This window comes from Vipera berus (genome assembly GCF_964194415.1).
Source record: "Vipera berus genome assembly, chromosome: 5".
In the NCBI taxonomy this organism is placed as follows: domain Eukaryota; kingdom Metazoa; phylum Chordata; class Lepidosauria; order Squamata; family Viperidae; genus Vipera; species Vipera berus.
This window is the reverse complement of record NC_138207.1, coordinates 100032263-100045552: the sequence shown is the minus strand read 5'-3', so window position 1 is coordinate 100045552 and position 13290 is coordinate 100032263. Positions and strand designations below refer to the sequence as shown.

Below are 13290 nucleotides of genomic sequence, written 5' to 3'. Positions count from 1 at the left end.
TTTTGTTAACCAGACTTGTCTTTTTTTTTTTAAATCCCATTTATATCCCGCCCTTCTCCGAAGACTCAGGGCGGCTTACAATCTAAAGCACAAATCAATGTGCTTTGAGTTGTGAGTATCAAATTTTGGGTTTTTAAATCTCACACCCCGATCGGCATCCATGAAAACGAAATTTGGTTGCATACAGCTTGCAAAAGGTCACCCCCCCTCCAATATCCACTGCCCAAATATGACCCAATCAATCAATCAATCAATCAATCAATCAATGAAGAATTATGCACATACCTACGTATATTATAAGACAAAGAGAGAACAACAACGCAGTCTAATCCGGATTATGTATACCTGTGCCTGGCGAGGAAAACAAAAAAACACGAACCTTGCCAGTTTACCAGACGGATTGGTTTTAGCTAAGCCCGACTCCACCCCTTTTACGCACACACACAGACACACACAAAGACCCAGACACACACAAAGACCCAAACACACACCCCCTCCCCCAAAGGACAAGAGAAGCCCCAGCTGCGCAAACCAGGCTTGCAGCCCTTTCACGCCAAGGGATGAAAAAGGCTTGCTTTTTGCGCATGGCGCAAAGACCCGGATCGACTTAGACCCGGATCGATTTAAATCCGGATTGACTCGGCGCCTCCCCGGTTGATTAGTCGGCCTGAGTGGAGACTCTTCTTGACTCCCCCCCTCCTCCTTCACGCCCTGGGGGCTCATGGGCCGTGGGAAGACTGCCAGCGCTGCAGGTGAGGGCAGGTGAGGCTGGCGGGGCCCTGGCGCAGCAAGCCGGCGATGGAGAGCCGGCCACAGCATCTCCCCGCAGCTCTTCTGAAGTGTGAGTTCGCCATCCCTGCGCCAGCCAAGCCGGGGGATCAGCCAAGCCTTTTGCAGGAAAGCACTTGGGAAGCGGTGACGCGCGTCCTCTGCAAAGGCGCAGGCTGGAGTGGGGGGGGGGGCGCTTCGGGGCTTCCTCCCCTGTCCATGCAGCATCTTCTGCACCCAGAGCTGGAGAGGGGGTGGGGGAGAGGAGAGAAAATGTGTGTGTGCGTGCGTGCGTGTGTGTATGTATATAAAGATTTGTCCCATGTTTGGAGCCTAGCAAGGTAATCTAAATAGTTAACAAGCATTTATGTGTGTGTGTATACGCGTCTATATATGTGCGTCTATATATCTATCTTATCTACACACACACACACACACACACACACACACGAGAGAGAGAGAGAGAGAGAGAGAGAGAGAGAGAGAGAGAGAGAGAGAGAGACACGTCTGGACTGTGCTCGGAGCTGCAAATAGTTGGACGGCCGCTAGAGGGCGGCAGAAAGGCGACCCATTTGGGTTGGCTGATGCCCTCTATTGGCCATCTGGAGTTTTGCAGGCAGGTAGGGGGCAAACAAACAAAAAAAAAACAAAAAAAAACTGAGCCCGCGGATCAGGAGCCAGAAGCAGCGGCAGCAGCTTTGATGCGAAGTGGAGAAAACCAGGTAGAAATTAAACCGTTTCCCCACTTATTGCTTTTTTTTAAAAAAAAAAAGAAAAAACAGCGTCGACCTATTTGCAAAATCTTCCAAGAGTCCAACCAGAAGACTTGGGTTTTTTTTTCCCTGCCCTCCCCCGACTTTGTAAATTGGGGAGGTTTAGATTCGAGCTCGCTTTTTCGACCACCCCCCCTTCCCTTCTCTCCCCCCCCCCTTTCTGCTTGCTAGCGAGGAATGTAGCTGTCGTGGGACGGAAACCAACCGAGATATAAGCAAACCTTCGGTCGAATTCTGGAAGCAAAGTCCGTCACAGCCCAGCATATATATATATATATATATATATATATATATATATATATATATATATATATATATATATATATATATATATATATATATATATATATATATATATATATATATATATATATATATATATATATATATATATATATATATATATATATATATATATATATATATATATATATATATGTATGTATGTATGTATGTATGTATGTATGTATGTATGTATGTATGTATGTATGTATGTATGTATGTATGTATGTATGTATGTATGTATACTAACAAAGAATTTAGGGAGGCTGATATGCATTTCGGACTCATTAGTCTTCATCAGTCAGTCATAATGAGTCCGAAATGCATATCAGCCTCCCTAAATTCTTTGTTAGTAATTTACACAAATATATGAACTGTCCGGTGTGACTACAGCCTGTTCGATGGATTGCATGCACGTTTGTATCCGATCTCTCTCTCTCTCTCTCTCTCTCTTTTTTTTCCCATCCTGCAGAAATAGAAACACGTGGCTCCAAAGGGGTAGGAGCCCTTCCTTGGAGCAAAGGAAAATAGAATTGCTTTTATTTTGCGTTAGGAATTTTGTTTTTTTTTTGGTTTGTTTGTTTTTCCCCCATAAAATGACACTTTTTTTTCCCTGCCTTCTCTTGCCCTCTTGTTTAGGAATGCAATGCAGCAAAAGCAAATAAAGCCAGTCCAAAGGGTTAAAATTATGCAATTAGGAAAAGTTACGGGTCCTGTATGGCTTAGAGAAGGAATGCTGAGAGAGAAAGGTGGGAAAAGCTAGCTGTTTTCAGGTTTCCTTTTAAAAAAATAAATAAAATAAAAATAAAAATACGCTTTCCCTGCAGGTTTTAAAGAGGTAAAAAAGATGTTTAGGTGTGCGTTCCGGAAGAGGCTAAGAAAAATAAACCTGTTTATCCATTTCATTCCCCCCAAAAGACAGGAAAAACGGGGCAACCACGAACTTTCTTTTAATTGGGAGACGGCTAGGCCAGAAATACAAATGTTGAAAAGAGGTTTCTGCGTCTCTTAAAAGTGTGATTCTGCTTCAGCTACGTTGAGAAATTGGACTCGATAAGAATCTCTATGGAGATTCTCAGCCATCCTGGTCCTGGTTGTCCCAAAGCTGCTTTTTCAAGAGGCAACTGGGCTTTCTGTTACTTCTTTGAAGAAAAACTTTGGCTTCTCATTCAAGAATCATCTTCAGCAGAGCTGAAGAAGCTCCTTGGGTGAGAAGCGAAACATCTTGAAAGAAAAACTAAAAGTCCAGTTTGCGTCTTGAAAAAGCACCTTTGGGACCCAATTAGCATAACAAAGTCCTGCTTTCTTAACAGCCATTTGTAAACCAAGGTCAGCTGCAGAGGTTTGGTGCTTGCTTAACCACAAAGTTAGAATTATTACGGTAGTTATTTGTTGCTAGCGAGGTTTCCTTAAAAAGCAAGGTTTTGTGCTCAAATAAACCCAGATTGCCAGGAAGAAGAAAAAAAAACATGCTTCCTCAAAATGTTTTTAAACTAAATTATTTTTTATCTATTGAATTCGGAGTTGCCAGGGGAGATTGTTAACCCCCCCCTCCCCCCAGGTTTTTATAAGCTGTAACCTTCAGATTTGCATGGGAGGCTTCTGGTTGCATGTGTGAACAAGCCTGGGTGCAACTCAAAAGCCATGCGTGTAACAGAGGCATAGAATCAAGATCACGCGAAGTATTAGTACCGCTTTATAAAGCCCATTAATAAGGCCACACCTGGAATAGTGCAACCAATTTTGGTCACCATACTGCAAAAAAAGGATGTTGAGACTTTGGAAAAAGTTCAGAGAAGAGCAACTAAGATGATCCAAGGCCTGGAGGCTAAAACATACAAAGAACGGCTGCAGGACTTGGGTTTGGCTAGTCCAGGGGTAGGCAACCTCGGCTCTTTTATGACTCGTGGACTTCAACTCCCAGAATTCCTGAGCCAGCCATGCTGAGGGGAAAGGGAGAGGTTTCCAAGCTGAGCCATGCTGCCTCAGGAATTCTGGGAGTTGAAGTCCACGAGTCATAAAAGAACCACAGTTGCCTACCCCTGGCCTAGGCCTAGGCCGCTTTATGACTTGTGGACTTCAACTCCAAGAATTTCTGAGCCACCCATGCTGAGGGAAAAGGGAGAGGTTTCCAAGCTGAGCCATGCTGGCTCAGGAATTCTGGGAATTGAAGTCCAGGAGTCATAAAAGAGCCAAGGTTGCTGCCTCCTGGCCTAGACCTAGGCCGCTTTATGACTCCTGGACTTCAACTCCCAGAATTCCTGAGCTGAGGGAAAAAGAAGAGGTTTCCAAACTGAGCCATGCTGGCTCAGGAATTCTGGGAGTTGAAGTCCACGAGTCATAAAAGAACCACAGTTGCCTACCCCTGGCCTAGGCCTAGGCCGCTTTATGACTCCTGGACTTCAACTCCAAGAATTTCTGAGCCACCCATGCTAAGGGAAAAGGGAGAGGTTTCCAAGCTGAGCCATGCTGGCTCAGGAATTCTGGGAGTTGAAGTCCATGAGTCATAAAAGAGCCGAGGTTGCCTACCCCTGGGCTAGTCTAAAGAAAAGAAGAAACGGGCGACATGATAGCAGTATTCCAGCATTTGAGGGGCTGCCGCAAAGAAGAGGGGGATCACATTATTCTCCAAAGCGCCAGAGGGGAGGACAAGGAAACAGTGGTTGGAAGCTGATCAAAGAGAGAAGCAACCTAGAATTAATTCCTGACAGTGAGGACAATCAACCAGTGGAACAGCTTGCCACCAGAAATCGTGGACTTTCCATCCCTGGAGATTTTTAAGAAGAGGCTAGACAGTCACTTGTCTGAGATGGTCTAGGTTCTCCTGCTTGAGCAGAGGGCTGGACTAGAAGACCTCCGAGGTCCCTTCCAGCTCTGTTCTATTCTAGTCAAATTGTAAGCTGAAACCCCTGCAGTTCCCTTTTAATATGGGAAAACAGCTCTGGGTTAAAAAAATGAAATAATGAAAAAGCAGTGAGATTGGTGCATTCCTTCGTGTGAAGTCTAACTAGTTAACATTCAGAGTTCTTTGTGTAGAATGATTTTCAGTTGATCCTTGAACATCTAGCTAGAGAGAGAGAAAGAGAAAAGGGGAGAGAAAAGAAAGGAAGAGAGAAAAACAGGAAGAGAGAAAAAGAAAAGAGAAAGAGAGAGAGAAAAGAAAGGAAGAGAGAGAGAAAGATGAATGAACGCAAAGGGGTGGGTGGTTTTCTCATGCCTTCTCAGATGGGAAAAGATTAGCTGTGGAATTTTATTTACAAGACAAAGAGTACCGAGAAAGACATTTAAGAGTTATTATCCTTGTGAACTAATCCAGTCCAGAGGCCGGGCATAGGAAATTTGGATTATTTCCAACCCACCCTTGCACAATCCACTCGCTGTTTTTAGGGCAGATTTAATACTGCCTCCAGTGTGAAAGAGGAACAAACACTATGAGGCTTTTTCTGCCCCTGGGAAAACATTCTTAGTCTTTACAGCCCAGCTCAATAAATCAGAAGCTCTGGTTTATGTGGTTGTCGATTCGCAACCTTTTGGAGGACCCGCACACGTCTACTTTCAAGAGTCTTGCTCCACTTTAACCAAGCTTGCAGGTATTCGGCACTCTTTGTCTTGTAAACTGCAGGTGGATGGAGTAGTTCAGCATCTCTGTTTCATGTATCAATCTTAAATGGTTTATTTTTCCGGTATTGGAAAAGCCGTGTACCATATTTCCCCGGAAATAAGACCAGGTCTTATATTAATTTTTGCTCCAAAAGATGCACCAGGGCTTATTTTCCAGTTAATTTGGGAGAAATACGGTACTGAATGCATCCGTCTGGCTGACTAGGGCTTATTTTTGCGGTAGGGTTTATATTATGAGCATCCTGAAAAATCATGCTAGCGTTTATTTTCCAGTTAGGTCTTTCGGGGAAATATGGTAGGCTGGCATTTCTGTGAAGTTGTCTTGATTGAAGTTAAGTCTCTTTGAGCTTGAAGAATAGAATAAGGAATAAGGAATAGAATAGAACAAGGAATAGAATAGAATGTAGAATAGAATAGAATAAGGAATAGAATATTTTATTTTTATTTTTTATTTTAATTCCATTTATATCCCGCCCTTCTCTGAAGACTCAGGGCGGCTTACAAGCTTAGCAGTAGCCTTCATTCTATGTATATGCCTGCTTATTAGGGCTTTCATACACCCCCCAAGCGGCATTATTACAAAGTCAGCTTATTGCCCCCAACAATCTGGGTCCTCATTTTACCTACCTCGGAAGGATGGAAGGCTGAGTCAACCTTGAGCCTGGTGGGACTCGAACCTGCACTAATTGCAGGCAGCTGGTGTTACTTAAGGAGGCATTAGCCCACTGCTCCACCAAGGCTGGTGAATAGAATAGAATAGAATAGAATAGAATAGAATAGAATAGAATAGAATAGAATAGAATAGAATAGAATAGAATAGAATAGAATAGAATAGAATAGAATAGAATAGAATCTGGAAGGGACCTTGGAGGTCTTCTAGTCTAGCCCCCCGCTCAAGCAGGAGAACCTATACCGTCTCAGAGAAGTGACTGTCCAGTCTCTTCTTAAAAATCTCCAGTGATGGGAGTGCCCACGATTTCTGGAGGCAAGCTGTTCCACTGGTTAATTGTTAATTGACCTCACTGTTAGGAAGTTTCTCCTTAATTCCAGGTTGCTTCTCTCTTTGATCAGTTTCCAACCATTGTTTCTTGTCCTGGTTTAATTGTTCCACTGATTAATTGTTCTCACTGTCAGGAAATTTCTCCTTAATTCTGGTTTGCTTCTTGATTAGTTTCCATTCGTTGTCTTGACCTGCCTTCAGGTGCTTTGGAGAATAGCTTGACTCCCTGTTCTTTGTGGCAGCCCCTGAGATATTGGAAGACCGCTGTCATGTCACCCCTAGTTCTTCTCTTCATTAAACTAGACATACCCAATTCCAGCAACTGTTCTTCATATGTTTTAGCCTCCAGTCCCCTGATCCTCTTTGTTGCTCTTCTCTGTACTCTTTCCAGAGTCTCAACATCTTTATTACATCATTTTACATAGCTAGGAGTTCAAAAGATTTGCAAGCTTGGTTGCTGTCTTCCCAAGCTAGCTTTTTAATGGCATGAAACCTTTTCGGTGAAGATGCTTAATATGACACAAGATAACCTATCATAAGTCTCAACATGAGGTTGCCAAACACTTTGAAGAACAAAGGCATCGGGGTGGGGTGAATGCAAGCATGTGTCAACATGTCAACCGCAATTATAATGAGCGATAGGTTGAACCAGTTGGTGTAGCTTCTCATTATTAGATGTGTTAGACTACAGATACTATAATTCCCAGCTAGTATGGGGATTACAAAAATGGTATAGGCACTCAGCTGGACACACTTCCTGATGTGAGCAAATTCACCTCTTTGAGATGTCAGTTCTTAAAATATTTGTAGCGTGAGAAAGAACAACCAGTAAAGAAGTATTCTTGTCTTAGCCAGTATGATTTTTTTTAAAAAAAATTGTGAATATTTACCCTAAATATTTGTATAATATGTGTGTGCGTCACCTTAGCTTTATTTGCACCTCTGTGAACCGGGTAATGGCAGAATTATTGATTGATTGATTGATAAATTCTGATTGTTGTTTGATGACGCAAAGAATCACAACATTTCAGCCTATTTTGAAATACCAAATTGTAACAAATTGTGTGTGAAATGTTTGATTTCGTCTAGGAAGGTTTGTCTGGTATTGACCACGAACTGCCAAACTATTGCAACGTACTATTTTTAATTATTATTCTGGGTGAAAATCTGACATAAAACACATCTAAATACCATTTTGCAGAGTGCTATAAAGTTAGAAACACTTTATAAAACAAACTAAAGCTGTCTATAATAGTCTAGCAATATATGAATATAAATCAATTCTGGGGAAAAAAACCCAGCTAAATAAGGAAAGATCTAACTGCGCATTAACTATTCCAGATATTTGAGAACATAGAATAACAGAGCTGGAAGGGACCTTAGAGGTCTTCTAGTCCAACCCCATGCTGGAGCAAGGAGACCTCAAATGGCTGTCCGGTCTCTTTTTGAAAGCTTCCACAACTTCTGAAGGCACGCTGTTCCATATAGTTTCTCATATAGTTTTCGTGACAACAGCACAGCGAAGACCCAGATATTTTTCAGAAAAAAATGCTTACATGCCAGCAGATCAGAGCTGGTTTTTATAATTATCGAACACACGGTATTTAGTTGATTTTCTTCATCCTTGCAGTTTTCCAGTTCCTCAAAATGATCCAACGAGGTCTTGCAGCTACTGCATTTGAGGAAATGTGACATTTTAATGTTCTACGTGAATGTTTTTTTTCCCCCAGCCAACACAAATGTAAACTTTTCATCAAATCATCAAATTCCTAATTACCGGTGAATGACCCAGACTAGTCACAACTTACGAATTAAGTTTTTTTAATTATTATTTTAATCCCATTTATATCCCGCCCTTCTCCGAAGACTCAGGGCGGCTTACAATCTAAGAAGCACAAATCAATGTGCTTAGCAATAGCCTTCATTCTATGTATATGCCTGCTTTATTAGGGCTTTCACACACACCCCCAAGCGGCATTATTACAAAGTCAGCTTATTGCCCCCAACAATCTGGGTCCTCATTTTACCTACCTCGGAAGGATGGAAGACTGAGTCAACCTTGAGCCTGGTGGGATCCGAACCTGCACTAATTGCAGGCAGCTGGTGTTACTTAAGGAGGCATTAGTTACAGGTAGTCCTCAACTTACGACAGTTTCATTTAGTGACTTCCAAGTTACAACAGCACTGGAAAGAAGTGACTTCATTTAACGACTGTGGCGGGAAAGATCATCAAATGGGGCAAAATTCACTTAAATGTCTTAATTAGCGATATAAATTTTGGGCTCAATTGCGCTCGTAAGTCGAGGATTACCTGAGCTAATGAAGTTAAAACTTAAAAAAAACTAACCAGAACTTACAAGGTAGAGCATACAAAATAAAGCGTACGAGGTAAAAAGATTACAATCATTTTTGCCCTAGTTTGTTGACGGCGAAATACAAATTTTACAAGCTGCAAAAACAAACTTCACACCAGGAAGAGTTACCTTGGGGGTTGTTTTTTTTTTTTTTGATCGGTCAGAACGGGGGTGTAGGTTTCATTTTTAAGGGGTGCAGTAAAGATGGTGTTTTACAGACTATTTCAGGGGTCTTCATACTTGGCCCTTTTCTGACTTGTGGACTCCAACTCCCAGAATTCCTCAGCCAGCGTGCCTGGCTGAGGAATTCTGGGAGTTGAAGTCCACAAGTCATAAAAGGGCTAAGTTTGAAGTCCCCTGGACTATTTTACAGGTTCAGTCAGATCGTATTTTACAGATTAACCTTCCTCGAACTATATTCTTTATAACAAGCTGATAATTCTGAAGACGTTAAGAGCTGAACTGGCTTTAGTTCAATTAGTTGTGTCAAGATCCTTGGAAGAATATTTTTGCCAATCATGTTCTAAAGGAACACGGAGCAACAGCTCTTAAATTGCACCAAGAAGATTTGTGCTTTTTACTCCTTTTCATTTCTGCGTTTTTTTTTTAATTGAAAAGTTTTAACATACATTTTATCTTTAACAATCCCCCCCTCCCCCTCCCGTACCCATCCCTCCCTACCCCTCCCCCCCTCCCCCCCCCCACTTCCCAGAGCTAAGTACAGGGTATAAAAACAAAAAAAAAACAATCATGAACATCCATATGCTAACAACCATAAACTCTAAAATCTGTCACTCTCTAGCTCATATAGGATAACTACAAACACTATTACTATTAAATATAAAAAAAAGAAAAAAGAGAAAAGAGAAAAAAAGGAAGACTTATTCAAATGCTACATGAAACTTTTTAGTCCCATATTTGTTCTGGATATACTCAATCCATTTTCTCCACTCCATAATATAACGTTCTTGCGAGTGATCTTTCAAATAAGCCGAGATCTTTGCCATCTCTGCCAGGTCAGAAACCTTTAAAGTCCATTCTTCTATGGTCGGCAGTTCCTCCTTCTTCCAATATTGACCTATTAAGAGTCTTGCTGCCGTAATTAAATTCAACATCAACTTAGTGTCCACAACCGTAGCATCTGTAATTATACCTAACAAAAAAAGTTGCGGACAAAACTTTATCCTTTGCTTGAAAATCTTCTGCATGTTCCACCAAATTTTTATCCAAAAGGCCTTAACCTTTTTACAAGTCCACCATATGTGAAAATATGTTGCATCTTCATCGCCACACCTCCAGCACTTGGGCTGATAATTCGGATACATACTTGCAAGCTTTTTAGGATCTAGATGCCATCTATAAAACATTTTATAAAAGTTCTCTCTTAAGTTTTGAGCTTGTGTAAATTTTACGTTCCTCACCCAAATCTTTTCCCACGTATCCATTGTAATAACTTCTTGGATGTTTTGGGCCCATTTTATCATACAATCTTTAACAAGCTCTGTTTCTGAATCAATTTCTATCAATGCAAGATATATCCGTTTGATATGTGCTGGACCCTGATTTCTAATTTGCTTTATCAGATTTTCATCAGTCATTGTAAAACCAGTTTTCTGATCTTCTTTCCACCTGGCCCGTAGCTGGATATATTGAAACCAAGTTTGAACAATCTTCTCATCTCGCAAGAGACTGTACGGTTTCAAACACCAGACATTTCTTTCCAGATTTAAAATCTCCTTATACGTAGTCACATCATGTTTAAAACCAACATTTATATTTTCTATTGCGTGTTTTGGGATTGCCCACAATGGTATCTTACAATCTAACTTATGTCTATACTTCTTCCAAACTCTCAACAATGCCTGTCTTAAAATATGCGCTTTAAACACATTATCTACCTTTTTATCATACAACAAATATGCATGCCAGCCAAACAACAAGTCGTGGCCCTCAAGATTTAATAATCTCTCTTGTGTCAAATTAATCCAATCACTTATACCTACTAACGCAGCAGCTTCATAATATAATTTAAAATTAGGCATTTTAAGACCACCTCTTTCAAGAGTATCCTGCATGATCTTAAGTTTAACTCGTGGCCTTTTCCCTGCCCAAACAAATTTGTTGATACCTCGCTGCCATTCCTCCAGATTAGAATCTTTCTTAAGAACCGGTATCATTTGAAATAAGAATAAAAATTTAGGCAGGACATTTATTTTCACTGCTGCGATTCGCCCCAACAAAGACAATTGCAATTTTTCCCAGCTCTCCATTTCTTTTTGGATTTTTCCCCATAATTTTTCATAGTTATTTTTATATAACTTTGTATTAGAGGGTGACAAAAACACCCCCAGATATTTGACCCTCCATTTCTGCATTTTTTAGAGAGGTATGGCACATCGCTGTTAACTTATCTTTTTACGTCCATATTAGCAACAGAGTGGAGTAGAATTGGAAGCTACATTCGTAATTATGCCTTCAAACCATATTTCCTCCTTTGCAAAATATTTGAAGGGCTCTCTTCAAAATGGAATTAAATAATAATAATAAACTTTTAAAAAGCATCATTTTTAAAAAGGGGTTGACTTTTACACCCACCTTGCTTTTTAAAGCCATAATCACCTGAAAGCATTAAGCTATGTTTAATTTAGTTGCAGAAAGCAATTCTAAGCAACCCTTCCTTCATTAAATAAAATTAGGCTGGGAGCTAAGGCTGGGAAAGTTTTCAGGATCTGCTAAATTCAAGCAGTATAATCCGCAATCAAGATTTGCAATCGTGCTGACTGACTGGTGTTTGCATCCCTGCTAGAATTGTTGCAAGTAAGAATAGCAGCAAAACCTTGAATGTATTCAGATTCATTGTGTCCAGTGTCACCACAGTCAATAAACAATACACAAATACACAGTTGTTTAAATCATCCTCCCCCCCCCTTGGTTTCTGAATGTCTTGTGCTTCAACTCCCACGGCATGAGGTCATCAGCCTTGCTATCTGGGGATTATTATTTTTTTTAATTCCGTTTATATCCCGTCCTTCTCCGAAGACTCAGGGCGGCTTACAAGCTTAGCAGTAGCCTTCATTCTATGGATATGCCTGCTTGTTAGGGCTTTCACACACACACACCCAAGCGGCATTATTACAAAGTCAGCTTATTGCCCCCAACAATCTGGGTCCTCATTATGGGGATTTGAGTCTTAACTGAAGTGGAAGATAATGATTTTTCAAATTCTTTTTCATTCCTCCCTCTCTCCTTCCTTCCTTCCTCCCTCCCTCTCTTCCTTCCTTCTCTTTCTTCCTTCCTTCCTTTTCTTTCTTTCTTTCTTTCTTTCTTTCTTTCTTTCTTTCTTTCTTTCTTTCTTTCTTTCTTTCTTTCTTTCTTTCTTTCTTTCTTTCTTTCTTTCTTCCTTCCTTCCTTCCTCTGTCTTTCTTCCTTCTTCCCTCCCTTCTTTCTTTCTTTCTTTCTTTCTTTCTTTCTTTCTTTCTTTCTTTCTTTCTTTCTTTCTTTCTTTCTTTCTTTCTTTCTTTTTGTTTCTTTCTTTCTTTCTTTCTTTCTTTCTTTCTTTCTTTCTTTCTTTCTTTCTTTCTTTTCTTATGATTTTAATTAACATTTGTAATTGACACCTTCTTACCTACTTGTGTATCATGTCCCAGTTCAGATCCACTCCTTTTGATGGACCCACCCACCCACCCGCTCTCCGTCCCTAGGGAACTGGGTCCTTTGCTTAACAGATTTACTAACCATCCAGTCCTGTTTCCACCCAAGACGTGTTGGGTAAGTTTGCTTGGAGCAGTTCACTTGAGAAGAACGCCAACGTTCTTCTGGCTGGCAGCCAGCCTGTCCTACCCACGTTTTGTCTCGGAGGGGCAGGGTATTCATCTCTCCTTGTTCGCTCAAGACTTTTTCATCCAGAACTTGCCTTCAGCTTGCCCGGATAGCTCTTGACACCTGAACTGGGAGGTCTTCCAACGTTTAGCATCCATGTGAAAAGCTGGTAGGTGTCTCCTCTTATTCCTATGATACATTTGGAATTCAAGCCCGTGAATAGTCTCCTCCAATGTATTCTGTGCTACTTCACACTGGCGTTTCCTAACAGAAGGAAAGACTGCTTGGTGGAGTTACCCCTGTCTTGTCCTAAATTGGGTGAATGTTGCACCTTCAGCGGGAAGGCGCTTGACTTGAGTTTTATTTACAGCCATTTATTTTTTATTATTTTAATTCCATTTATATCCCGCCCTTCTCCGAAGACTCAGGGCGGCTTACAAGCTTAGCAGTAGCCTTCATTCTATGTATATATACAGAAAAGGAACACTGGCTCTTTGCCACTGAAAGCCAGAGGGCCTTAGGAAAACTGAGAATTGTTAAGGATAGTGGAGAATTCGCAAATTCTGGAGCAGCGTACAAGGCAGTAGAGTTGAGACAATGGGAGAAGGATGTATGGAGCTGCTGATACTTGTCTGTTTTGCTTGCTGTTGTAAAGGAAAGGTAGATTGTAATG

The 13290-nt window shown here is 40.9% G+C and overlaps 1 protein-coding gene across 4 annotated transcripts in view; it reads left to right on the top strand.

Moving 5' to 3' along the window:
- The first annotated feature begins 546 nt into the window (after positions 1-546).
- The window catches only part of PRXL2A (peroxiredoxin like 2A), a 32259-nt gene continuing 19515 nt past the window's right edge, over positions 547-13290 (top strand). Inside the window, exon 1 of one of the 4 annotated variants that reach the window (XM_081329765.1) lies at positions 547-752. In XM_081329765.1, coding sequence (XP_081185891.1) covers positions 722-752 — 31 coding nt within the window. In that variant the 5' untranslated portion in view covers positions 547-721. Of the gene's footprint in view, positions 842-1134; positions 1491-11867; positions 12787-13290 lie in introns of those variants that run through there. The other 3 variants (XM_081329766.1, XM_081329768.1, XM_081329767.1) reach the window with 3 other exon arrangements.